The sequence below is a fragment of the Rhinatrema bivittatum genome, chromosome 19 (assembly GCF_901001135.1).
Source record: "Rhinatrema bivittatum chromosome 19, aRhiBiv1.1, whole genome shotgun sequence".
Lineage (NCBI taxonomy): Eukaryota > Metazoa > Chordata > Amphibia > Gymnophiona > Rhinatrematidae > Rhinatrema > Rhinatrema bivittatum.
The window spans coordinates 42,716,669-42,743,096 of NC_042633.1; the positions used below are offsets into that span (position 1 = coordinate 42,716,669).

The 26,428-nt window shown below is 53.3% G+C and overlaps 3 protein-coding genes across 3 annotated transcripts in view; 2 read left to right on the top strand and 1 right to left on the bottom strand.

Annotated features, from left to right (window-relative positions):
• Positions 1-460: 460 nt before the first annotated feature.
• Positions 461-11,251, top strand: LOC115080734 (erythropoietin receptor-like). Its single transcript, XM_029585116.1, has 8 exons — positions 461-691; positions 5,940-6,069; positions 6,615-6,793; positions 7,056-7,210; positions 8,057-8,213; positions 8,598-8,685; positions 8,793-8,880; positions 9,187-11,251. Exons 1-8 carry the CDS (start codon positions 595-597, stop codon positions 9,841-9,843), a joined length of 1,551 nt encoding a protein of 516 aa, XP_029440976.1. The 5' UTR covers positions 461-594; the 3' UTR covers positions 9,844-11,251.
• A 527-nt stretch (positions 11,252-11,778) lies between these two features.
• Positions 11,779-14,636, bottom strand: LOC115080749 (ATPase SWSAP1-like). Its single transcript, XM_029585141.1, has 2 exons — positions 14,385-14,636; positions 11,779-12,599 (listed from the first exon to the last, which is right to left on the bottom strand). The coding sequence occupies exons 1-2, from the start codon at positions 14,589-14,591 to the stop codon at positions 12,060-12,062; spliced, it is 747 nt and encodes a 248-aa protein (XP_029441001.1). The 5' UTR covers positions 14,592-14,636; the 3' UTR covers positions 11,779-12,059.
• A 2,305-nt stretch (positions 14,637-16,941) lies between these two features.
• The window catches only part of LOC115080409 (erythropoietin receptor-like), a 12,902-nt gene continuing 3,415 nt past the window's right edge, over positions 16,942-26,428 (top strand). Inside the window, exon 1 of the mRNA XM_029584550.1 lies at positions 16,942-16,975. Within this exon, the coding sequence (XP_029440410.1) occupies positions 16,942-16,975 (34 nt within the window). The remainder of the gene's footprint in view (positions 16,976-26,428) is intronic.

Below are 26,428 nucleotides of genomic sequence, written 5' to 3' on the forward strand. Positions count from 1 at the left end.
TGGAGTGGGGCAGCATTTTAAGCACCGGAGACCTCCCAGCCCACAAGGCTAGCGCAGTGGTAATTCCCAAACACCGACCTCTGCCTGGCCACGTGGCTAACATGAAGGTCCCGCAAACATGAGCTTCTGGGTGTGGGAAGAAAAGCTAAGAGATGAGGGGGAGAGAGGCCACAGGAAGGGGCAAGGGGCAAGGGCAAGAGAGGGCACAGGAAGGTAAGAGGGGAAGAGAGACCACAGAAAGGCAAGGGAAAGAGGGCACAGGAAGGGAAGAGGAGAAAAGAGGCCACAGGAAGGAATAAGGCGTAAGGGATATGCTGAATACTTTGTCTACGTTCATCCAGTATCCCAGCTTCACGACCCCCTTTCTCTGTCCCTCCAACCTCTACGTCACTCTCCTCTCCACTGACTCCTCCACCCTCTCACTGTCCCTCCTTCCCCCTCTCTCTCTCCCTCCCTCCACACCTCCTCCTCCTTATCTCAGTCTGCAGCCCCCTAACTCTTGTCAGCTTCCTGGCAGCCTGCCCTGCCCGCGCCGGGGAGAGGGGCCAGCGCTCCGAGCCCTGGGCAGAAGAGGCAGAGACCCAGGAGAGAGAGATGGACGGAAGGGCTGTGGGGCCCCCGCTGCTGCTGCTGCTCCTGGCTGGGGCCCAGGCACGCGGCGAGCAGCTCCTGCGGGATTTCTACGACACAGGTAACCCAGCGTCGGCCGTTTCATCCTCTGCTCGCAGGGGGGGCGGCCAGCGCCGGGCTAAGGGACTCCCCTCTCAGCACAGTACCAGGGGGATAGGGGGGGGGGGGTGTTTACTGCTCACCTGGGCTGCCCAGAGGGGGTACAGGGGCACTAAAATACATGGGAGCTGCCCTGGAGAAACCCCCAAAACTCTGCCCCTCAAAACGTTTCCTCAGCCCTGCCAGGATGCAGCCCCACAACCGGTCCCTCTCCCTCATCCCCGAGTACTGGTCAGGAGGACCCACCGGCCCCGGGCTGACCCCGCAGAGTTCTCCCTCTCCCTTCCCCCCTGCTGAGTTTATGTGAAAACAGCAGGACACATCTGCCTGGGTCCCTAACACTGGGTCATATCATAGCAAACCTGCGGGCAGAGCATAACGCATCCTGCTTCAAGGCTCCGATGCCGGGGTCTCCTTTCAACAACGGAGATATTTTCTAATTACCGTCCCTCAGGACTGCACATAGAAACACCGTATGTGAGAGCAGACAGAAGATCCAATGTCCTTCCCCATACAGCACCACACAGCATCCCTGACCCCAGGCTTTACCCCTCACAGCTAAGGATCCTCTGTGCTTATCCCAGGCTTTACCCCTCACTCCCCTCACAGCTAAGGATCCTCTGTGCTTATCCCAGGCTTTACCCCTCACTCCCTCACAGCTAAGGATCCTCTGTGCTTATCCCAAGCTTTACTCTCACTGCCCCCACAGCTAAGGATCCTCTGTGCTTACCCCAGGCTTTACCCCTCACTCCCCCACAGCTAAGGATCCTCTGTGCTTATCCCAGGCTTTACCCCTCACTCCCCTCACAGCTAAGGATCCTCTGTGCTTATCCCAGGCTTTACCTCTCACTCCCCTCACAGCTAAGGATCCTCTGTGCTTATCCCAGGCTTTACCTCTCACTCCCCCCACAGCTAAGGATCCTCTGTGCTTATCCCAGGCTTTACCCCTCACTCCCCCACAGCTAAGGATCCTCTGTGCTTATCCCAGGCTTTACCCCTCACTCCCCCACAGCTAAGGATCCTCTGTGCTTATCCCAGGCTTTACCTCTCACTCCCCCACAGCTAAGGATCCTCTGTGCTTATCCCAGGCTTACCCCTCACTCCCTCACAGCTAAGGATCCTCTGTGCTTATCCCAGGCTTTACCCCTCACTCCCTGACAGCTAAGGATCCTCTGTGCTTATCCCAAACTTTACTCTCACTGCCCCCACAGCTAAGGATCCTCTGTGCTTACCCAGGCTTTACCTCTCACTCCCTCACAGCTAAGGATCCTCTGTGCTTATCCCAGGCTTTACCCCTCACTCCCCCACAGCTAAGGATCCTCTGTGCTTATCCCAGGCTTTTACCCCTCACTCCCCCCACAGCTAAGGATCCTCTGTGCTTATCCCAGGCTTTACCTCTCACTCCCCCACAGCTAAGGATCCTCTGTGCTTATCCCAGGCTTTACCCCTCACTCCCCCACAGCTAAGGATCCTCTGTGCTTATCCCAGGCTTTACCTCTCACTCCCCCACAGCTAAGGATCCTCTGTGCTTATCCCAGGCTTTACCCCTCACTCCCTCACAGCTAAGGATCCTCTGTGCTTATCCCAGGCTTTACCTCTCACTCCCTCACAGCTAAGGATCCTCTGTGCTTATCCCAGGCTTTACCCCTCACTCCCCCACAGCTAAGGATCCTCTGTGCTTATCCCAGGCTTTACCCCTCACTCCCTCACAGCTAAGGATCCTCTGTGCTTATCCCAGGCTTTACCCCTCACTCCCTCACAGCTAAGGATCCTCTGTGCTTATCCCAGGCTTTACCCCTCACTCCCCCACAGCTAAGGATCCTCTGTGCTTATCCCAGGCTTTACCCCTCACTCCCTCACAGCTAAGGATCCTCTGTGCTTATCCCAGGCTTTACCCCTCACAGCTAAGGATCCTCTGTGCTTATCCCAGGCTTTACCCCTCACTCCCTCACAGCTAAGGATCCTCTGTGCTTATCCCAGGCTTTACCCCTCACTCCCTCACAGCTAAGGATCCTCTGTGCTTATCCCAGGCTTTACCCCTCACTCCCCCACAGCTAAGGATCCTCTGTGCTTATCCCAGGCTTTACCCCTCACAGCTAAGGATCCTCTGTGCTTATCCCAGGCTTTACCCCTCACTCCCTCACAGCTAAGGATCCTCTGTGCTTATCCCAGGCTTTACCCCTCACTCCCTCACAGCTAAGGATCCTCTGTGCTTATCCCAGGCTTTACCCCTCACTCCCTCACAGCTAAGGATCCTCTGTGCTTATCCCAGGCTTTACCCCTCACTCCCCCACAGCTAAGGATCCTCTGTGCTTATCCCAGGTTTTATATTTCAGATGCTTTGCTAGTGACTGATGATGAACAAAACAGTTGCAGATAGCAGCATACCAGCATCCATACGAGTTGTGAAGGCAGGAGGAGAGTAAATAATCAGAAGCTGCTCCTGGTATCTGTGCTGAACGATAGAATAGGGATTATGCCCTTTCAGGGAGCTGCTCAGTTTCCCATGGAAGCAGGGTGGAGGATAGAATAGTGGATCATCCCACACAGAAGGTTTCTCATAGGAGTGGAGTTGGGGATAACAGTTGATGTAATGTGCTTTCTATACCGTTGGGATATTTAGTTTGATTATTGTCTAAAAAATTATTTTTCTGGTCTGTTGCTAGTTCCAGGGAGGCTTACACATGCAATATTTTCTTCTGCCATAGTCAATAACATTTTCACAGCAGCAGTATTCTTATAATAGGGTATATCCTTAAATCAATAAAAGATGGTCTCACCTCAGAAACTCTATAGGAAATGGGTCTTTCTGAAGGTGATTTGTTTTCTAGATATCAGTTCTATAGGGCAATTTTCCTAAGGTGGGAGTTGTATATTAGAGTGTCGTTTAGGCAGGATTTATATAGGGCAGTGTCTTCTGGGGGTAGTGGTATAGGGAAATGCTCCTAAGGTGCAAATTCAATAGGCAAGAGCTGTTTAGGAATATTCCTCTCTGGCACTCCCACCTAAGGTAGGAGTTCTATAGGGGAGCACTTTTAGTAACAGTGCTATAGGGGTGTGCTCTTTAGCTGGGAGTGCTCTTTTACTGACAGTTCTATAGGGGAGTGCTCTTTTATAACAGTTCTATAGGGGAGTGCTTAGTGCTTTTTAGCTGGGAGTTCTCTTTAGTGACAGTTCTATAGGGGAGTGCTTAGTGCTTTTTAGCTGGGAGTGCTCTTTTAGTGACAGTTCTATGGGGAGTGCTCTTTTAAAACAGTTCTGTAGGGGAGTGCTCTTTAGCTGGGAGTGCTCTTTTAGTGACAGTTCTATAGTGGAGTGCTCTTTAGCTGGGAGTGCTCTTTTAGTGACAGTTCTATGGGGGAGTGCTCTTTTAGTGACAGTTCTATAGGGGAGTGCTTAGTGCTTTTTAGCTGGGAGTGCTCTTTTAGTGACAGTTCTATGGGGAGTGCTCTTTTATAACAGTTCTGTAGGGGAGTGCTCTTTTAGTAACAGTTCTGTAGGGGAGTGCTTTTTGGCTGGGAGTGCTCTTTTAGTAACAGTTTTATAGGAGAGTGCTTTTTAGCTGGGAGTGCTCTTTTAGTGACAGTTCTATAGGGGAATGCTTTTTAGCTGGGAGTGCTCTTTTATAACAGTTCTATAGGGGAATGCTTTTTAGCTGGGAGTGCTCTTTTATAACAGTTCTATAGGGGAATGCTTTTTAGCTGGGAGTGCTCTTTTACTGACAGTTCTATAGGGGAATGCTTTTTAGCTGGGAGTGCTCTTTTACTGACAGTTCTATAGGAGAATGCTTTTTAGCTGGGAGTGCTCTTTTAGTAACAGTTCTATAGGGGAATGCTTTTTAGCTGGGAGTGCTCTTTTATAACAGTTCTGTAGGGGAGTGCTTTTTAGCTGGGAGTGCTCTTTTAGTGACAGTTCTATAGGAGAATGCTTTTTAGCTGGGAGTGCTCTTTTATAACAGTTCTGTAGGGGAGTGCTTTTTAGCTGGGAGTGCTCTTTTAGTGACAGTTCTATAGGGGAGTGCTCTTTTAGTGGCAGTTCTATAGGGGAGTGTTTTGTAGGTGGGAGTCCTGTAGGGGAGTGTTTTTTAGGCGGGAAGTCTTCAGCCAGGAGTCTCTTTCTTATCATGCACTCTGTCCGGTTAGCTGCTTGTGGCCTGATGCTGAGGAAGCACGGCAAGCTCTGGCCAGTGTCTTTGCTATGACTCAACACAAGATCTTTCTGACACTTCCAAGAAATGGAAATGAACAGTTTTTCCAGGGACCAGCTCAGAAAGAATAAAAGAAGTATCCTCGCCTCCGTCAAATTCTCTTCCTGTGCAGGGAACGAGGATTCTGCCGAGGGTCAGGGGAAATAGTGACCCACACCCCTCTTCCCCAGGTCATTCCGGCTCTCTTTCATCCCTGGTTAATGCGCCCAGGGGTCCACGGTCAGTCTGCTACTTTACAGAGAAGAAGAATAAACCTGCCCCAGTCCACCACCCCAATCATGAGAATTTCCTGTGCATCTAAGCCACAAATATCGCACAGGCTGCTATCTCACGCCGCACACGTTTGATCTGTGGTAGGAAAACACACGTACGCCCTCCTGCGCATGCGCGTCCCCCATGCCAGCAAAACGAGAAAGCGACCCATGGGCCAAGCTGGGCCCTTGCTCACCCCGAATGCCTGCTGCCGCCCGCTTACCCCCCCCCCTCCCCCTACAGACGCTGGAACTACAGGTCCCAGCAAGCACTGGGGGATAAGAGCAGGAGCGGATCGTGGAGCGGCTGTGCACGTGAGAGCAACAGTTCAGGCTGGCCCGCAGGGAGTGCAGAATGCTGCAGGGGGGATCGGGGAGAAAGGTGTTGCAGGCTGGGGGGGGGGGGGGGGTGTGTGTCAGCGGAGGTGGTTACAGTCTGGGTTCCAGAGCAAGGCCACACGACGGAACAAATCTGCTGTTTCCGTCCCCGGCACGACAGAGTCCGAATGAGCCTGCACCTTCGTGTCAGTTTCCAAAATGCTGCCTGGTTCCACCCAAGCAGTGGTTGCCCCTTTCGTTAAGCAGACCCAGATAATTGCGCTGCCTGGTTCCGCACCGGAGACGGCAGCGCCCCCCAGGTCTACGCTTGCAAAGCAGGCGAGGGTGCGGGACGCCGGACCGGATCTCATCTCTCCAGGGCCTGCGAGGGTGGCGGCAAAAGCGTAAATCTTTCTCTCTCCGTTCGCCCTTAGGCTTCCTGCTGTTAGCCGAGGAGCCGGAGAACCCCAAGTGCTTCAGCCGCACCCTGGAAGACCTCACCTGCTTCTGGGAGGAAGGCGCGGGCGAGGCCAACGCGACGTTCAGATTCTACTACCAGCTGGAGTACGTGACAGCGAGCCCACGGCTCTGTGCGCCCCCAAACCCCGCAGAACACACACACACAGCAGTGGGAAGAACGCCGCGTGGTGGGAGAAGTGGGATCTCTTACTTGACGGCAATGGTGGGGGGGGGGGGGGGGGGGGGGTTTATGACTCTCCTTGATGGTAATAGTTTGGCGTCGCTGGTCCTGATAGCCCCGGTAGGGGGGTCACTCTCCTTGGTGGCCATGATAGGGATTATTCTTCCTGGCGACAGTGGTAGAAATTGCTCTCTTTATGGGGGTGCCTGTCCTTAATATGAATGTTGCAATTCACTTTTTGGTGGCAGCAGGGGTGGGTTGCTCTCCTTAGAGGCAGCATTTGGAGTCAGCTGTGGTAACAGCAGCTGGGGGATCACCCGCCCCTTGCTGGCGGCGGCCAGGTCAGGTTCCTCTGTCGAGGTGGGGAGAGTTGGTGGCAGCAGTGGGGAGGAGGGAGTCAACATAACCAGAAGCAGGAGGATAAGTGCTCACAGTTCTAACCCCCCCCCCCCCCACCCCTCTCTTCCAGAAAAGATCCAGAGAAATCCTGCAACCTGACCTCGCAGACCATGGCAGGAAACAGCACCCGGTACATCTGCACTTTTCCCCTGGTGGACGTGGTGTCGTTCGCCGTCCTGAGGGTGAGGGTCATGCAGGGGAACGGCAGCGCTGCCCTGTACAGCCGAAGCCTGCAGGTGAACGACGTGGGTGAGTCCTCCATAGGGGCCAGAGGAGTAGGGAAATCACAGACATCAGGGACTGCAGCCCAGGCGGCCAATAAACAAGGCAGAAATATCAGTCCGCGCGCGCGCGCACACGCGAAGGCAAACGAATACTCGCACGCGCGCGCCGGCGAACGCGCGCACCGGCGAACGCGCGCACCGGCGAACGCGCGCAGCGAGGCAGACGCGGATTAGTTACTTCGTTCCGACACAGGGAAACCTTTCTCCTCCCCCCCTCTTCACTGCAGTGCTGCTGGACGCCCCCGGGAACCTCACCGTGCGGGAGACGGAGCAGCTCGGCCAGCTTTTCATCAGCTGGCAGGCGCCGCCCCTGGATTACCTGGACGACAGCATCCAGTACGAGGTTAGCGTCGCCTCCGCCAGCAACACCTCCAGCGCAAAGGTAAAGACCCACGGCAGACCGAGCGAGCGAGCGAGTGAGGGAGGGAGGGGTGTGTGAGTGAGTGCGCGCGCGCGTCCCGCCCCGATAGGAGTAAGAACCGCCCGTCCATCCCTGGCCTGCCTTGCTGGGCGTGCGGCCGCTCTGTGAGCCCAGTTAAGACAATGCCCGGTGGTTTACGGGGTGGAAAAAAAATCCCTTTCTTCGTTCCCTCTCCTGCTGCAGGGGGGGGGGGGGGGGTGGCAGGCATCTTCCGAAGCCGAACCTTTGTGTGTCCCCCCCTGCGCTCGACCTCACGACTTAGGCCAGGGGTGGGCAGTTCCGGTCCTCGAGGGCCACAAAGCAGTCTGAGGTTTCAGGATATCCCTAATGAATATGCATGAGAGAGATTTGCATGCACGCTGCCTCAGCTGTATGCAAATCTATGTCATGCGTATTCATTAGGGATATCCTGAAACCTCAGACTGCTTTGTGGCCCTCGAGGACTGGAATTGCCCACCCCCTGCCTTAGGCGGTCTGGACAGAAGACAGCCAGGGCAACCATGGCTAGGACGCCTTTTACCTTAGCTGATTAAGTATTAAAATAAAAAAAATAAAAAATGCAAGCTTGCCAGGTCAAAGCAAAGCCCACAGCCCCCCCCCCCCCCCAAATATTAAAAAAAAAAAATGTAATGGGGGTCGCAGTGGATAATTGTAACCTGGCTCCAGACACCCCCCCCCCCCCCCACCCATCCATCCACGCACCAAGGCTGGCCAGGAGATTTCCCTCCACTCGGGCAGTGCCCGCCCACCCACCCCCTCTCTCGTTTGCATGGGTTTCACTTCTCTCCCCCCCCCCCCCCCTCCTAGGTGGGCATCCTGGCCGGTCGCACCGACTGCACCGTGGCGAACGTGAAGGAACAGACGGAGTACAGCATCGCCGTGAGGGCCAAGCCCGACGGGGTCAGCTTCGGCGGCTACTGGAGCGCCTGGTCCCAGCCCGTCTCCCTGCTGACGTCGCCCCGCGGTGAGACACCCCCCCCCCCCCCCTCCCCGGATCCCCTGTAGGTAACAAAACGTGGCAGCCCCGACCGCCGGCAGCCGAGAGCATCGCCCCCCGGCTCCGGGGGGCAAAGGTGCCCAGGGAAATCAAAATTTAGTTTATAAAAAAAACGTTAACTTTTGACGCCAAATGTACAAAAAAAAAAAAAGTTTATGCGCTGGCATTTTCCACTGCTCCAGAAACGCGGCCAAATCCCCCCCCCCCCCCCCCCCCTTGAACCCCGAGTTTGGTGGCGTCTGGCGGGGAGGAGCTGGTGGTAGCCGGCGGGACCCTCGGCCCATCCCTGAAGCACGCTCTCACCTCTCATGCGTGCCCGGCTGACTCTCTGCTCCCCCCCTCTCTCCCCAGATCTGGACCCGCTCATCCTGGCGCTGATCCTCATCCTGGCCCTGCTCCTGCTGCTCATCGGCACCGTCCTCCTCCTCCATCACCGCAGGTAGGAGCCCGCGCCGGACCCCCGCCCCCCCCCCGGCACCTCCCTCCTCCCGGCGCTGCCCGGCTTTTCACCCCCCTCACCTCTTTCCTCCCTCTGTGTCCCCGCAGGTTCTTGAAGCAAAAGATCTGGCCGGTGATCCCCAACCCCGCCAATCACTTCGAGGGTCTCTTTGACATGCACAAAGGCAATTTCCAGGTACGGTGGGGGGGGCCACCTGGGGCAGGAGGGAAGAGCCGTCGAAGCTGTTGGTGGGAGGGAAGGGAGGAGACGGATTCCCAACGTAGTTTAGAGTCTCGCACGCTCCCCCCCAAGCCCTATCGACCATCAGTGGGAGAATTAGAATTCAGAGCCTGCTGGTCTGGGCTAGTAAAAGCCTCACCCGCACACAGCACGGCCCACTGGGCTGCAGGCTCTTCCTAGGGGGACAGATTCAGTCCTCAGGCGGCCCCAGTGGCTCATTAGGCCCTGAACCCGACGTTCTCTCTGTCTCTCTCCCCGCAGCGATGGCTCGGACACAGCAACACTTACTTATGGTGGAGCCCCCGCCTCTACGCCGCCGAAGACGTGGCGGCCTCCGTGGAGATCCTGTCGGAGCTCGGCCAGGCCCAGCTCCGGCTCCCGGTCCGGGAAGACGCGGCGCGCCGCGTGCCCAGCCTCCAGAGCGGTGCGGACGAGCGGGGGTCCGGGCCCCCGGTGCAGGCCCGGCCGCCCCCGCTACTCAAGGACAGCTACGTGGCCCTGGACGAAAGCTTCCCGTCTCGCGGCGCAGCGGGCGACGGCGGCGCGTACGGCGCGGAAGCGGCTTCGGAGAACCGAGCACCTCGGCAGACGCCAGAAGGCTCCACCGTTGGGCGGCAAAGGGAGGGCGACGATGGTGAACCAGGCTCTTCCCCAAGCACCGGGATGCCAAGTCCCAGCCCAGGTCAAAGCTCCTCGTCAAGCTTCGAGTACACCGTGTTTGACCCGACAGCAGACACCCTCTCTCCCAGGGCCAGGGCACCATGCTCCCACCCTAAATATGCTTACCTGCTGGTCTCCGACTCGGGGGTAGCCACAGACTACAGCACCACGAGCCCCGACCCCAGCAAACCCCAGAGGGGCCACTACAGCAACTTCTATGAAAACACGCCCACCTACGCCATTTATTCCCAGTGCTGAGGTGCACTGCAGCGCCACCTACCGCCGTACGTCTGGGAGCAAATTAGTGAGAAAGACAGGGGGGGGGGGGGGGGAAGGAGTAGTCAGTGCTTTCAGGAAGCGCACTGGATGGCAAAGAGGGCCATTGAGGGCATCTGACTCCAGCCCGAGCATCTTGTACTGCCACTAAACTCTAGGACCCATACCAGGAACGCCGTGGCACTTCCATCACAAACTCTCATCACCACAGACGCCGTGCACTCCCAGCCACGTATTAATCACCAGGGACACCACGGGATTCTCAGTCACACATTATCCACCAGGAACACAGTGGCACTTCCATCACAAGCTCTCATCAGATGCACGCTCTCACCACAGACACCGTGCACTCCCAGGCACGTATTAATCACCAGGGACACCGTGGGACTTCCATCACAAGCTCTCATCAGAGCACGCTCTCATCACCACAGACGCCGTGCACTCCCAGCCACGTATTAATCACCAGGGACACCACGAGATTCTCAGTCACACATTATCCACCAGGAACACCGTGGGACTTCCATCACAAGCTCTCATCGGATGCACGCTCTCACCACAGACACCGTGCACTCCCAGCCACGTATTAATCACCAGGGACACCACGGGATTCTCAGTCACACATTATCCACCAGGAACACCGTGGGACTTCCATCACAAGCTCTCATCAGATGCACGCTCTCATCACTACAGACGCCGTGCACTCCCAGCCACGTATTAATCACCAGGGACACCACGGGATTCTCAGTCACACATTATCCACCAGGAACACCGCGTGACTTCCAGTTGCATATTGTCTCCCTGTTATTTCTACCTCCGGGAATCAGATCCCAGAAGATGCATAAACATGATGCAACCTCAGTGCACGGATGTTTGCTCAATCTTTCATCCTTGTTATACATTACCAAGAACTTTTGATTTAGAATAAATAAAATATTTGTCTTGCAAAATGCAGCTAGAAAAAACAAAGTCTATCACCAACAGTTTTTTTTTTTATTTTTACAGTTTTATATTTTGTACAAATGAATTCTCTGTTTGTCCTGTTTTGATTCTCTACCTTGCCGTTCTTCTCTCCTTCTCTTACTCTCTCTCCCCCTCATAGTCTCTTATTGAGACATCTGATAACTATATAGTGCTGAATACTGCCAGTAAGATGCCAAACCTGCAGGCTTAAAAATTGTTTGTGCTAAATATCTGTAGGAAAATGTTTATTTTTGTAAATTCTAAGACAAAATCCAGGCTTTCGCAGCAGAGAACATCCATCCTGGTTTATAAGTGTATAAGGTGCACCAGTCCTACCTAATGGCAAATGAAATATTTGAAAATAATATTTTTGGTACAATTTCTTTTTTTTTTATTACAATAAAGAGTTTTTTTGGTTTTTTTTTTTATATATCCGACTCTTGTGCCTGAATTTGCTGGGGGGGGGGGGGGTAAAGATGTTTCCAGCAGAACAAAAAAAACAAACCCAACGCACTCACCACCCCCAGATTCCTGCAGACGCTGGAGAGAGGCAGCATCTCCGCGGAATCCAAACGGCAACAGAAACCTCCTCCTGGCAGAGGTGTCCGGTAGCACCCACAGCTGACCGGGGCATGGACCTTCCCCCACGCCCAAATTCAAAGGTCTGCACCCCTACAATGCAAACTTAAACCCAAGGGAGGATACGAACGGCCAATGAATGGAGGGCGGCAGAGGTCCATACTTTAGGCTGTCATAACATAATGGGCAAGCTAACCCCGTGTTTCAACTAGTAGGGCTGTCCTGCGTTCGGTTTGTTTTTTTGCTGATCCATTGCCTGGCTTTCCTCCCACTGCATGCTGAGACTCGCAGTTGTAATTATGGATGCGGGGATTAAAAAAAAAAAAAAAACATCCCCATGCACGCAATGAAAGATAAAGCAAAGACTGGATCAGCACATGCTGAAAAAAATTGCTTTATTTATTTTAATTTTATTCATTATTGCGTTTGTATTATTATAACTCTAGAAGGATGGCCATAAACATTTTCTTCCAAGGTCATGAACTCGGTGAGAGCTGCTCCCATGCATTAAAGGAAGGATGCCAGCAAATTCTTTGCAAGTGCAAAAGTCTGTACAGCTTCACACCACATGAACCTTTTATTCGGGGTGACCTAAAACCGCCACAACTCCAACCCTGTCTGTCTTTTCTGCCCCCCCCTGGTGTTTACCCTCTTGCTCCTCAGTCAGGAGAGGATGCTGGGCCGGCTGCGGCTGGGGAAATTTCCGGTTGTCCATTGGGCCGGATCCATATCATCCACTCCCGCTCGCTGGCATCAGGCTGCGTCCCTGGCATATTCCTGAAGGAGGCCCGGAAAAGCTTCACATCCTCGCCTTCCGCCTCCTCCCCCCACAGTCTGTCCGAATCCGCCCTCAGCTGGCACATCTCGGGGAAGTAACGCTCGAGAACCGCGAGCAGCAAGGGACCTTCCGCCTCCTCTTCCCCCGGGACTCGCACGGAGACCAGGAGGTGGCAGCTGCCACAGCAGGCGTCGCTGCCAGCGGCTCCGGAGGCTGCCCGGAGCTTTTGGGTGAAGTAGGCAGCGGTGTCCACCAGCAGGGCAGAGATCAGGGCCACCTCCTGCTGGCCACCGTCGTGGCTCAGGTATTCCTCCAGTCCGTCCAACAGGATCAAGGAAGGGAAAGCTTGACCGTGCTCATGCAGGGAGGCCACGACCTTCAGCAGTTCCTCTGAGGACCGAGGATAGAGGAAGTGAATTTTCTAAAAAATCAATTAAAAAAAAATAATGCCATAATTTGAGAACCCACGGTGCTGCGCCTAATTAATCACAAACCTGCAAGGTCCTGCTCCCAAAAATGTATTAAGCTGAGAGTTGGAACAGAAGCAACCTTCCCAGCAGTCTCCAACCGGCCCAGGCCATGAGAATAATGAGTAACTGGCTCGGCCGTTTCCTGCCAGGTGCATCCACTCCTGGTTTTATCCGCACTGCGCATGAGGCCTTGTATTCTTTGTACTTCCTTAAGAAAAGAAGAAAACTACAGGTCCCATGTATGCAACAGGGTACACCCAGGACCGGATCTGCTTAACCTGCCAAAACCACCAAAATCCCAGTGCTGAGTCCAGGAGGCATCAGCTTACCCATTCCTAGGAGCTACTCTTATTAATACTTTAGGAAAACTCGTGCACTCGATAAGAAAAACACCTTACAAAGGAGAAATGCGCTGGCCAGATTAACCACATTAAGTACACAGGCTCTCAACATTGGCCCCTTGGGGGCTGATTTTCCCAGTAACCAAAGCGTGCACATTAGACTGGGTGGGTGCTAGCCCAGGGGCTGGCCTGAATAAGCGATTTCACTGCCAGAGGATTAGCAGCCGGAGCTTACCCAGGCCTCAGGAGAAGGTGTGAATGACCATATGGTGCACTCTGGGACATGAAGGCCAGATGGTTTTTCAATAGATGGAAACAATACACAGACTATAAATTTAAACTGCTTCCCGCTAAAAAAATAAGAGCTTCCCAGGACTGACAGTGCTTGCATTCTCACCATAACACAGGACTAGAAGTCAAAAAGGCAAATAAAGCGTTAAGTATTATTAGAAAACAAATGTTAAATTTATACTCCGCTTTTCGGCAGAGGATATCATAATACATCCATGGCATCATCACACCTTGAGTATTGTGTAGAGTACTGGTTGCCCCATCTCAAAACTGACATAGCGGAACTAGAAAAGGTGCAGAGAAGTGTGACCAAAATAATAAAAAACTGTAAGAGCTTCTTAATATCCCTCTTCCTTCCAGCCCGATTACAGTAACTGGAAAGGCATGTGCCTTTCTTCTCTTAAGTCATAATAACAGGTCTAACGCAGAAAGCATAGGATACAAATCTTTCCCTTCTGAAAGCAAACGTCATTTGCACTAATCTCACCTAAACTTGCGTGCCTAAGGGACTTCCAATTAAAGTCAACCCATGGGAGAGGTGCAGATCAGAACGGTATGTCCCCCTGCACTGTTTACCCAAGGGCTAGGACTGGGGACATCCAGTGGGGACCCTAGGGGGTCTCTACGCTAGAACAAGAGTAAACTATGAAGCTATTAGGGGACACATTAAACAAAACAAAATCAGAAAAAGGTTTTCCATTCAGTGACAAACCGTGGAATTTGTTGCCAGAGGATGTGGTGAAAGCTGTTAGCATAGCTGGGTTTAAAAAGGGCTTAGACGAGTTCCTGGAGAAAAGGTCCAGAAACCACTCTTAGCCAGGTAGGCTTGGGGAAGCCCCTGCTTATGGGGGAGAAGAGGTGGATCTAGCGGATACATAAGAACGCGCCATGCTGGGTCAGACCAAGGGTCCACGAGCTCAGCATCCTATGTGCAACAGAGGCCAAGCCGGGTCACGAGCGCCGGACAGGAGCCCAGGTCCACTTTCTCATTCTGCCATATCTTTCTTGGGGAGCGGGACTGCACCGGGGCCTTGCACTGCGCTGATGCATTCTGGGACGTGTAGGCATAAGGAGCTTCCGGTATCCCCCCCCGCCTCCCCTTACCTTCAGCGTGAGCGGGTCCCGTCCGCCCCCGGGCAGGCTTCGCAGCGGCCTCCTGGCCAGGAAGAGCACCGTCCGCCCGTCCTCCGCAGCCGCCCGTAAGGCCGCCAGGCACAGCAGCGCCGTCTTGCCGCTGCGCCGCTCCCCCAGCAGGAGGCAGCGAGGCCCGGCCGGGGAGGAGCCGAACAACCGACGCAGCGAGCAGGCCATGCGTTCGCCCCACTTCCGGCTTCCGATTGGCGCAGGCTGAGCTGAAGGCTCCTCGCTTCCGGTCCCTTGCTCGAGCGCCACGCCCCCTTCCTTCCGATTGGCGCATGCTGAAGGCTCCTCGCTTCCGGTCCCTTTGCTCGAGCGCCACGCCCCCTTCCTTCTGATTGGCGCCGGGGGGCCAGGGTATAAATTACGACTAAAGGAAAGCACCCGCTGCTTGCTCCGCTCGCTCTCTGATTGGCGCAGGGCTCCGAGTAGGCGGAGAGAAGAGGGGCGGTGACCACGCGCGCTCCCCTCGTGCACTGCAGAGCCTTTTCCCCGGGGAATCGCATTTACCCGCCCACCGGCGGGGGGGGCGGGGCATTAGGTGTTTTTTAGGACTGCACTTTAGGGAGACGAATCTGCTCCTCCCCACAGGCGCATGCGGGGCTGTTGCAAAGGGTGGGCGAGCAGGGCAGCCACCGTGGGCGTCAAAGCAGAGAGGGCGTCACCTCAGCCTTTTGAGGCTGTGAAGCTGCCGGTCCATGAGGCCAGGGAATGGGGGAGGCTGAAAGCAATTTGGATCGGGCTTTAGATTTAATTACTTGCCTGTTCTAAATCCGTTTTGTCCTGCGATTACCATCTGTCAGGCCCATACAGTACAGTGGGGCCGCGGTTACCCCGCTCCTAACCCGCTTTCTACTCACTTTCCGGCCGCGTTAGCCCTTCCTGCAATACACTATCCCCTTTAACCCATCCTTACCGCCTCTTTAAATCCCCGGGTAACCCCTTCCGCAGGCGGTATGTATATTAGATGTAAACCATTGAATTAGCTATTCCCTCCCATACAGTAACGCGCGCCCTGACTATCGCTATTTTACCCTGCCGTTTTGCCGCGCGTTTAACCTGCTAACTTACCGCCTACCCTTACCCCTGCGTTAGAGGCCAGGGTAATGGTAGACGGCAAACTTTCCCCCAAAAGGAGTGTCTGGAGACTGTCAGGCTGATGCAACATGGATCCGCTAAAAATGTGCATCCATCCATCTCTCCTGGGCATGCGATGCGATATGCAAATGAACAGCCGTGTTAAAAAGGAAGCGCAAGGAGAAATTGTGCATCCCTAGCACACAATTGGCATTGGGTGCCAGGAGAGGTGCCTGTCCACAAAGCCACGGGTTAGGAAAGCAGATGCTCAATGAACATCCATTTTCCGAACCCACACACAACCATGGGTTAGGAACACAGACACTGGTGAATTGAACGTCCGTTTTCCTCACCTGACCGCCATCAAGACTTTTTTTTTTTTTTTCCATGATGCTGCTTTTGGTGGTTCCTCTGACTTAGTATCTTGATAATATTATGTCGGAGGAGCCACAGAGGGGTGCCTCAAGGGTTAATTCCAGCTCCGGGAAGCTGTGCGCGGGACTGAGTGCACTGTATTGCATCGGCCCCTGTGTGATAATCTTTGGGTTAATGTAAGGCAGTGTTTTCCAACCTTTGGAAGCCCAAGGCACCTCTACGTTAACAGAAATCTCGTGCAGGACACCAGCCTCTGCAGAGCAGGCTTTGCGGCATGCGGAAGGCTCATATGGTCAAAAGAAGAACTCGGGAAGCAGTGAAAGCCCCACCAGTCTCTTTTTAAAACAAAGGAGGGAGGGGGCAAAGACACGCATGAACCCGTCATGATGGAGCTGCTGCATGTGGCTGCCAGAACTTCTCCACCGCTGCTGCTCCCAACACTCAAAGCGAGTCACATCCAGCGTTCAGTGCTCACTGCCCCCATCTCACTCAGTCTGGGGATAGGACAGAGGCAGGGCCTGACTGTTCATGCTCTAATGCTGCCCAGTGATCACCACACTCCAGAGCTCACACTGTGGTTAGGAAGGAGACGCATGCATACGCTACACAAGTTCTCAGAAAGGGGCTCCTGCACACTAAAGAGCCAGCTCTGGTGGGTCTTGTTGCTGGGAGGTGCTGGAGGCAGAGCCCAGATGCTGGCCTGGACCTGAGCATTAGACAGTGATGACTTTTCCGTGGCACACCTGATCAGGGCTGAAGGCACAGCAGTGCACTATGGCACACTGACTGAGAATCAAGCGATGTAAGGTGACCAGACACCTGCATCTGGGACGGGCTGAGCTTGGCTTGGTTTTACCTCTGTTGTTTCCTTGGACCTGTGCCTTCTGCCTTTTAATTATTGGGTTGGGTTTTGTTTTTTTTTGGCTTAAAGAGAAATATAGATGCCACCCTGGCACAACTCCACCTTCGGATGTGCCAGCTGAGGGCCAAGAAGATTTCCAACTCATGGCTAGATGACTAGTGACAGTGCAATTTGTCTACACGGTGGTGGATCAGAATCCAGGAAGAAAACATGAACTTGGTGATAGACGGGGTGGACAGACATGGTACAGGTCAATTGATCTGGTGGACAGACAGATGGTGGAACACGTCACTTATCTTATTTTCCGGTGCACGGTTTCTTCAGGGAGTGCAGACAAGCCATGGATCGGCACAGTTTGAGAAGATCAACATCCCCTGACAAATGCCTTTGCCTGAAACGCAGGCTCGTTGTGAGGCAGTAAGATTTCGTGTTACATTGCTTGATGCCGTGCTTTAAACAATATGGTTTGCCTTGTTGATACCACCTAAAAGCCTGGATATTTAAAGACATTACACATAGGGATGTATTTTAATAGTGAATTTAATATGCATATTTTTAAGTGCTTAATTTTCTAATAAAAGAACATTAAATAGTTGGAAGGAGGTTGGCAGTTAATGATTAAAAAATACACTGTGGTTTGGATTACGGAGTGGTAACAGTGTAAACTTTGTATGAAACTAACAACCTTCTCCATAAACATTTTTTTTTATTTTTCCAGTAAAATTCCTAAAAAAAAATATGTTTTCCATTTTGTCCATTTCTTTTGTTAGGTGGGAGGGTGTGATTTTTTTTTTTTTGTATTTAGTGGTATGACCTTTTTGTGGTTAATGTTTTGTCTCCCCACACATAGCCTAAAAATATCATTTTCCTAAAACTGGTCTTCATGTTTACCCATGTCCAGCGCCCCCCAGTGGCCACAGCTTCTCCCTTTCTGTAGATTCTTCCATTCATTATTAAAACAACACAAATCCTGAGAGCTCTTCCCTTCATTCCAAAGAACATAACAGCGGCTCTAAAGCTTGTGAGAGCTCCTCCCATGTCTGAGCAAACCAACTCTAAAGCTGTGCTGATCTTCATCAGAGCCCCATGCAGACGTCACACTGATACATGTAAAGCATGAATACAGCACAGACAGCTGAAGAGCAGATCTTCATCAGAGCCCCATGCAGGCGTCACACTGATACACGTAAAGCATGAATACAGCACAGATCTTCATCAAAGCCCCATGCAGACGTCACACTGATACACGTAAAGCATGAATACAGCACAGACAGCTGAAGAGCAGATCTTCATCAGAGCCCCATGCAGGGGTCACACTGATACATGTAAAGCATGAATACAGCACAGACAGCTGAAGAGCAGATCTTCATCAGAGCCCCATGCAGGCGTCACACTGATACACGTAAAGCATGAATACAGCACAGATCTTCATCAGAGCCCCATGCAGACGTCACACTGATACACGTAAAGCATGAATACAGCACAGACAGCTGAAGATCAGATCTTCATCAGAGCCCCATGCATGTGTCACACTGATACACATAAAGCATGAATACAGCACAGACAGCTGAAGAGCAGATCTTCATCAGAGCCCCATGCAGGCATCACACTGATACATGTAAAGCATGAATACAGCACAGACAGCTAAACAGCAGACTTGTAGGTGAATTTTATTTGAACAGGTGGTGGATCCTATAATAAGTTGAATTTTTTTTAATTTTTTTTTTTTTAAATACGAGAAATAAAATATATTAGGACAGAAAGACTGGAAACCTAAGAATAAAATGAAAAGAGGCCTCGATATTGCCAAGAAACCAGCAGGTTGTATTTTTAAAGTCGCTTTCAAGCGTTGATCCTCCAAAGGGTGAAGACGTACTCATAACACCAGAAATGTGAAGTAGGTGGCAGATTACGCAGGCAGGCGAGGAGAGCCGGGCGAAGTCCGGGGAGACCTCCGTGTTGCGGGCGGGCACCATGAGGAACACCAGATTGTCTCGACTTTCCTGCGGGGGGGGGGGGGGGGGTCCAGCACTGCCATCCCCCGAAGCCGCCCTTGGTGGTCCGAGCCGCTCTCTTCCTTAAGGGGGCAACGAAGCGCCCCCCCTCCGCAGCAGCGAAGACGAAGGGGCCGCCCCTCAACTACGCGTATTCTTAAGCAATAACAAACGCAATCCGTATTATCTACCCAAGAATACCCGTCATCGAAGGAAGCCAGTGCCGGGGGCGCCGGGGAGTCCAACTTCCACCGCCCCGCGGGTGCAACAAAGCAGAAGGCAGGCTGTGACTGGGGAAATGCTCTGGGCTCGGCCTCAACCGGGAACCCCCCCTTCCCTGGGCACCGTGCCGGCCAGGGAGGCGACGAGGAGGAAGGGAAAGCCTCGTATTCACGGAGCGTGACGACCAACGTTCCTACGTGCAACAAACAAAAAAAAAAAAGATGTAAAGACTTCTGTTATTCCAAAACGGTGGTCGGTTTTTGGCGCCGCTGGGTTTTTTTTAAAATTGTAAGTGCAGCGGTAATCGGGGCAGTGCCCCCCGTGTAAGTGTCCCGGATCCCTGGCTGCGAGGGGATCCGGGGACACAGGTCCCCGTTGCACTCTCAGGCCCGATGCAGTGACTCATCTCAGCCGCTCCCCAGCACTTTAAGATCCCGGGCCCGGGGGAGCCCTCCCAGCCAGTTGTGTGTGTGTGTTTTTTTTTTTTTTTTTCAGGGTTCCCCGCCGTGAATGTGCGTCTCATAGGTTTCCATGCAGATCTACCTCCTGCATCTTCACTTGGGTGTCCTGGAAGACTGAATGACCCCGGGAGCGAGCCACCCCTGATTTTGGGGGTTCAGCGATACCTGGTGAGATGTGTCCCAGCCTCCCCCCCCCCCTCCATGTGCTGTGCAGTGGGAATCTTACAGCGTTTCCCTCCCCCCCCCCCCCCCACCTGCTGTCTCTCCTCACCTCACGACTCTCCTCTGGTAAAGCTCAGACGTGGGCACTGCCTTCCTGCCCTCCGGCTCTCTCCCCATTCCCACAGCCTCTGAGGATCACCAGGGCCAGCCTTGGGCTACCTCTTGCTGCCAACGCTAGGAGCTGCCAGCTCTCCACTCACAACTAAACCACCGGGCCTCTTCCTGCAAGCTGCGTCTCCTTAATAAGGTCTATGAACCCTCGGCTTCCGCTCCCATTACAGATCTGCCCACACATCTTTGAGGAAAGGGAAGGTCAATGAGCAGAATATAAAGATTACAGTTCGGCCGGCTACCTTGCACATTTTTTCCTTTTTTTTTTTTGTCTTCTGCAGCGAAAGCCAATGGCAGAAGGTATCGAGTTAGTCCAATAAACAGGTCTTGTCTGCAGTTTGTTTGTGGACTTTTATTTCTACCCATTCATGCGGACTGGGCATTTTACTTAAAAAAAAAAAAAAATACCCTCTGCATTTTTTTTTTTGCCGATTTTGATTTGGTCACCAGCTTTGCCTTGGAGGAAGTCGCTATTGGCTGCTGGTGACATTGCAACCCCTCGGGTGTGACCTCCACAGGTAGGCGAGCAGGTGCAGGAGGAGTGGATGTACATCGGTCTGTGGCAGCGAGAAGCTATGCGTGAGGAGAGGAGATGGCTGAGCTAGAGCTGTGCCCATCCTGTGAGGACCTCTTTCTATATATATAATATACACACATGCACATTTATTTACTATTCTAAATCTGAGCTCAAGATGAGTTACACGTCAGGTGCTGTAGTTATATATTGCAGTGTCATTTCAAATAGACAATAAAATAGATATAAAGTCCTGAAAATTTACAATTGATCTTATTTGAATTGCTATTAATACTACATACAAAATGATAGAGTCCGACAGTTCTCCCACAATGCTACACATTGGTCATAGGCTGAGAAAAAAGCAGATCTCCCTTAATGCCAGCCTTGTGGCAAAGGCAGGTCTCCCTTAATGCCAACCCTGAAGCAAAGGTAGGTCTCCCTTAATGCCAACACTGAGGCAAAGGCAGGTCTCCCTTAATGCCAACACTGAGGCAAAGGCAGGTCTCCCTTAATGCCAACCCTGAGGCAAAGGCAGGTCTCCCTTATGCCAGCCCTGAGGCAAAGGCAGGTCTCCCTTAATGCCAACCCTGAGGCAAAGGCAGGTCTCCCTTATGCCAACCCTGAGGCAAAGGCAAGGTCTCCCTTAATGCTAACCCTTGAGGCAAAGGCAGGTCTCCCTTAATGCCAACCCTGAGGCAAAGGCAGGTCTCCCTTATGCCAACCTGAGGCAAAGGCAGGTCTCCCTTATGCCAACCTGAGGCAAAGGCAGGTCTCCCTTAATGCTAACCCTGAGGCAAAGGCAGGTCTCCCTTATGCCAACCTGAGGCAAAGGCAGGTCTCCCTTAATGCTAACCCTGAGGCAAAGGCAGGTCTCCCTTAATGCCAAGCCCTGAGGCAAAGGCTAGGTCTCCCTTAATGCCAACCCTGAGGCAAAGGTAGGTCTCCCTTAATGCTAACCCTGAGGCAAAGGCAGGTCTCCCTTAATGCCAACCCTGAGGCAAAGGCAGGTCTCCCTTAATGCCAACCTTGAGGCAAAGGTAGGTCTCCCTTAATGCCAACCTTGAGGCAAAGGTAGGTCTCCCTTAATGCCAACACTGAGGCAAAGGCAGGTCTCCCTTATGCCAATCCTGAGGCAAAGGCAGGTCTCCCTTAATGCCAGCCCTGAGGCAAAGGCAGGTCTCCCTTAATGCCAACCCTGAGGCAAAGGCAGGTCTCCCTTAATGATAACCCTGAGGCAAAGGCAGGTCTCCCTTATGCCAACCTTGAGGCAAAGGCAGGTCTCCCTTAATGCCAGCCCTGAGGCAAAGGCAGGTCTCCCTTATGCCAACCTTGAGGCAAAGGCAGGTCTCCCTTAATGCCAACCCTGAGGCAAAGGCAGGTCTCCCTTAATGCTAACCCTGAGGCAAAGGTAGGTCTCCCTTATGCCAACCTTGAGGCAAAGGTAGGTCTCCCTTAATGCCAACCCCGAGGCAAAGGTAGGTCTCCCTTAATGCCAACCTTGAGGCAAAGGCAGGTCTCCCTTAATGCTAACCCTGAGGCAAAGGTAGGTCTCCCTTATGCCAACACTGAGGCAAAGGCAGGTCTCCCTTATGCCAACCTTGAGGCAAAGGTAGGTCTCCCTTAATGCTAACCCTGAGGCAAAGGCAGGTCTCCCTTATGCCAACACTGAGGCAAAGGCAGGTCTCCCTTAATGCCAGCCCTGAGGCAAAGGCAGGTCTCCCTTAATGCTAACCTTGAGGCAAAGGCAGGTCTCCCTTATGCCAATCCTGAGGCAAAGGCAGGTCTCCCTTAATGCCAACCCTGAAGCAAAGGCAGGTCTCCCTTAATGCCAACACTGAGGCAAAGGCAGGTCTCCCTTATGCCAATCCTGAGGCAAAGGCAGGTCTCCCTTATGCCAACCTTGAGGCAAAGGCAGGTCTCCCTTAATGCCAGCCCTGAGGCAAAGGCAGGTCTCCCTTATGCTAACCCTGAGGCAAAGGCAGGTCTCCCTTATGCCAATCCTGAGGCAAAGGCAGGTCTCCCTTATGCCAACCCTGAGGCAAAGGCAGGTCTCCCTTAATGCCAACCCTGAGGCAAAGGCAGGTCTCCCTTATGCCAATCCTGAGGCAAAGGCAGGTCTCCCTTAACGATAACCCTGAGGCAAAGGCAGGTCTCCCTTATGCCAACCCTGAGGCAAAGGCAGGTCTCCCTTAATGCCAACCCTGAGGCAAAGGCAGGTCTCCCTTATGCCAATCCTGAGGCAAAGGCAGGTCTCCCTTAATGCCAACCCTGAGGCAAAGGCAGGTCTCCCTTAATGCCAACCCTGAGGCAAAGGCAGGTCTCCCTTATGCCAATCCTGAGGCAAAGGCAGGTCTCCCTTATGCCAATCCTGAGGCAAAGGTAGGTCTCCCTTATGCCAATCCTGAGGCAAAGGCAGGTCTCCCTTAATGCCAACCCTGAGGCAAAGGTAGGTCTCCCTTAATGCCAACCCTGAGGCAAAGGCAGGTCTCCCTTATGCCAATCCTGAGGCAAAGGTAGGTCTCCCTTATGCCAATCCTGAGGCAAAGGCAGGTCTCCCTTGATGCCAACCCTGAGGCAAAGGCAGGTCTCCCTTATGCCAATCCTGAGGCAAAGGCAGGTCTCCCTTAATGCCAACCCTGAGGCAAAGGCAGGTCTCCCTTAATGCCAACACTGAGGCAAAGGCAGGTCTCCCTTATGCCAACCCTGAGGCAAAGGTAGGTCTCCCTTAATGCCAACCCTGAGGCAAAGGCAGGTCTCCCTTATGCCAACCCTGAGGCAAAGGCAGGTCTCCCTTAATGCCAACACTGAGGCAAAGGCAGGTCTCCCTTATGCCAGCCCTGAGGCAAAGGCAGGTCTCCCTTATGCCAACCCTGAGGCAAAGGTAGGTCTCCATTAATGCCAACCCTGAGGCAAAGGCAGGTCTCCCTTATGCCAACCCTGAGGCAAAGGCAGGTCTCCCTTAATGCCAACACTGAGGCAAAGGCAGGTCTCCCTTATGCCAACCCTGAGGCAAAGGTAGGTCTCCCTTAATGCCAACCCTGAGGCAAAGGCAGGTCTCCCTTATGCCAACCCTGAGGCAAAGGCAGGTCTCCCTTAATGCCAACCCTGAGGCAAAGGCAGGTCTCCCTTATGCCAGCCCTGAGACAAAGGCAGGTCTCCCTTAATGCCAGCCCTGAGGCAAAGGCAGGTCTCCCTTATGCCAATCCTGAGGCAAAGGCAGGTCTCCCTTATGCCAGCCCTGAGACAAAGGCAGGTCTCCCTTAATGCCAGCCCTGAGGCAAAGGCAGGTCTCCCTTATGCCAATCCTGAGGCAAAGGCAGGTCTCCCTTAATGCTAACCCTGAGGCAAAGGCAGGTCTCCCTTAATGCCAACCCTGAGGCAAAGGTAGGTCTCCCTTAATGCCAACCCTGAAGCAAAGGCAGGTCTCCCTTAATGCCAACCCTGAGGCAAAGGCAGGTCTCCCTTAATGCCAACCTTGAGGCAAAGGTAGGTCTCCCTTAATGCCAACCTTGAGGCAAAGGTAGGTCTCCCTTAATGCCAACACTGAGGCAAAGGCAGGTCTCCCTTATGCCAATCCTGAGGCAAAGGCAGGTCTCCCTTAATGCCAGCCCTGAGGCAAAGGCAGGTCTCCCTTAATGCCAACCCTGAGGCAAAGGCAGGTCTCCCTTAATGCCAACCCTGAGGCAAAGGCAGGTCTCCCTTATGCCAACCTTGAGGCAAAGGCAGGTCTCCCTTAATGCCAGCCCTGAGGCAAAGGCAGGTCTCCCTTATGCCAACCTTGAGGCAAAGGCAGGTCTCCCTTAATGCCAACCCTGAGGCAAAGGCAGGTCTCCCTTAATGCCAACCCTGAGGCAAAGGCAGGTCTCCCTTAATGCTAACCCTGAGGCAAAGGTAGGTCTCCCTTATGCCAACCTTGAGGCAAAGGTAGGTCTCCCTTAATGCCAACCCCGAGGCAAAGGTAGGTCTCCCTTAATGCCAACCTTGAGGCAAAGGCAGGTCTCCCTTAATGCTAACCCTGAGGCAAAGGTAGGTCTCCCTTATGCCAACACTGAGGCAAAGGCAGGTCTCCCTTATGCCAACCTTGAGGCAAAGGTAGGTCTCCCTTAATGCTAACCCTGAGGCAAAGGCAGGTCTCCCTTATGCCAACACTGAGGCAAAGGCAGGTCTCCCTTAATGCCAGCCCTGAGGCAAAGGCAGGTCTCCCTTAATGCTAACCTTGAGGCAAAGGCAGGTCTCCCTTATGCTAACCCCGAGGCAAAGGCAGGTCTCCCTTAATGCCAACCCTGAAGCAAAGGCAGGTCTCCCTTAATGCCAACACTGAGGCAAAGGCAGGTCTCCCTTATGCCAATCCTGAGGCAAAGGCAGGTCTCCCTTATGCCAACCCTGAGGCAAAGGCAGGTCTCCCTTAATGCCAGCCCTGAGGCAAAGGCAGGTCTCCCTTATGCTAACCCTGAGGCAAAGGCAGGTCTCCCTTATGCCAATCCTGAGGCAAAGGCAGGTCTCCCTTATGCCAACCCTGAGGCAAAGGCAGGTCTCCCTTAATGCCAACCCTGAGGCAAAGGCAGGTCTCCCTTATGCCAATCCTGAGGCAAAGGCAGGTCTCCCTTAATGATAACCCTGAGGCAAAGGCAGGTCTCCCTTATGCCAACCCTGAGGCAAAGGCAGGTCTCCCTTAATGATAACCCTGAGGCAAAGGCAGGTCTCCCTTATGCCAATCCTGAGGCAAAGGCAGGTCTCCCTTAATGCTAACCCTGAGGCAAAGGCAGGTCTCCCTTAATGCCAACCCTGAGGCAAAGGCAGGTCTCCCTTATGCCAATCCTGAGGCAAAGGCAGGTCTCCCTTATGCCAATCCTGAGGCAAAGGTAGGTCTCCCTTAATGCCAACCCTGAGGCAAAGGCAGGTCTCCCTTATGCCAATCCTGAGGCAAAGGCAGGTCTCCCTTAATGCCAACCCTGAGGCAAAGGTAGGTCTCCCTTAATGCCAACCCTGAGGCAAAGGCAGGTCTCCCTTATGCCAATCCTGAGGCAAAGGTAGGTCTCCCTTATGCCAATCCTGAGGCAAAGGCAGGTCTCCCTTGATGCCAACCCTGAGGCAAAGGCAGGTCTCCCTTATGCCAATCCTGAGGCAAAGGCAGGTCTCCCTTAATGCCAACCCTGAGGCAAAGGCAGGTCTCCCTTAATGCCAGCCCTGAGGCAAAGGCAGGTCTCCCTTAATGCCAACACTGAGGCAAAGGCAGGTCTCCCTTATGCAACCCTGAGGCAAAGGTAGGTCTCCCTTAATGCCAACCCTGAGGCAAAGGCAGGTCTCCCTTATGCCAACCCTGAGGCAAAGGCAGGTCTCCCTTAATGCCAACACTGAGGCAAAGGCAGGTCTCCCTTATGCCAGCCCTGAGGCAAAGGCAGGTCTCCCTTATGCCAACCCTGAGGCAAAGGTAGGTCTCCATTAATGCCAACCCTGAGGCAAAGGCAGGTCTCCCTTATGCCAACCCTGAGGCAAAGGCAGGTCTCCCTTAATGCCAACACTGAGGCAAAGGCAGGTCTCCCTTATGCCAACCCTGAGGCAAAGGCAGGTCTCCCTTAATGCCAACCCTGAGGCAAAGGCAGGTCTCCCTTATGCCAACCCTGAGGCAAAGGCAGGTCTCCCTTAATGCCAACCCTGAGGCAAAGGCAGGTCTCCCTTATGCCAGCCCTGAGACAAAGGCAGGTCTCCCTTAATGCCAGCCCTGAGGCAAAGGCAGGTCTCCCTTATGCCAATCCTGAGGCAAAGGCAGGTCTCCCTTATGCCAGCCCTGAGACAAAGGCAGGTCTCCCTTAATGCCAGCCCTGAGGCAAAGGCAGGTCTCCCTTATGCCAATCCTGAGGCAAAGGCAGGTCTCCCTTAATGCTAACCCTGAGGCAAAGGCAGGTCTCCCTTAATGCCAACCCTGAGGCAAAGGTAGGTCTCCCTTAATGCCAACCCTGAAGCAAAGGTAGGTCTCCCTTATGCCAATCCTGAGGCAAAGGCAGGTCTCCCTTAATGCCAACCCTGAGGCAAAGGTAGGTCTCCCTTAATGCTAACCCTGAGGCAAAGGCAGGTCTCCCTTAATGCCAACCCTGAGGCAAAGGCAGGTCTCCCTTAATGCCAACCCTGAGGCAAAGGTAGGTCTCCCTTAATGCCAACACTGAGGCAAA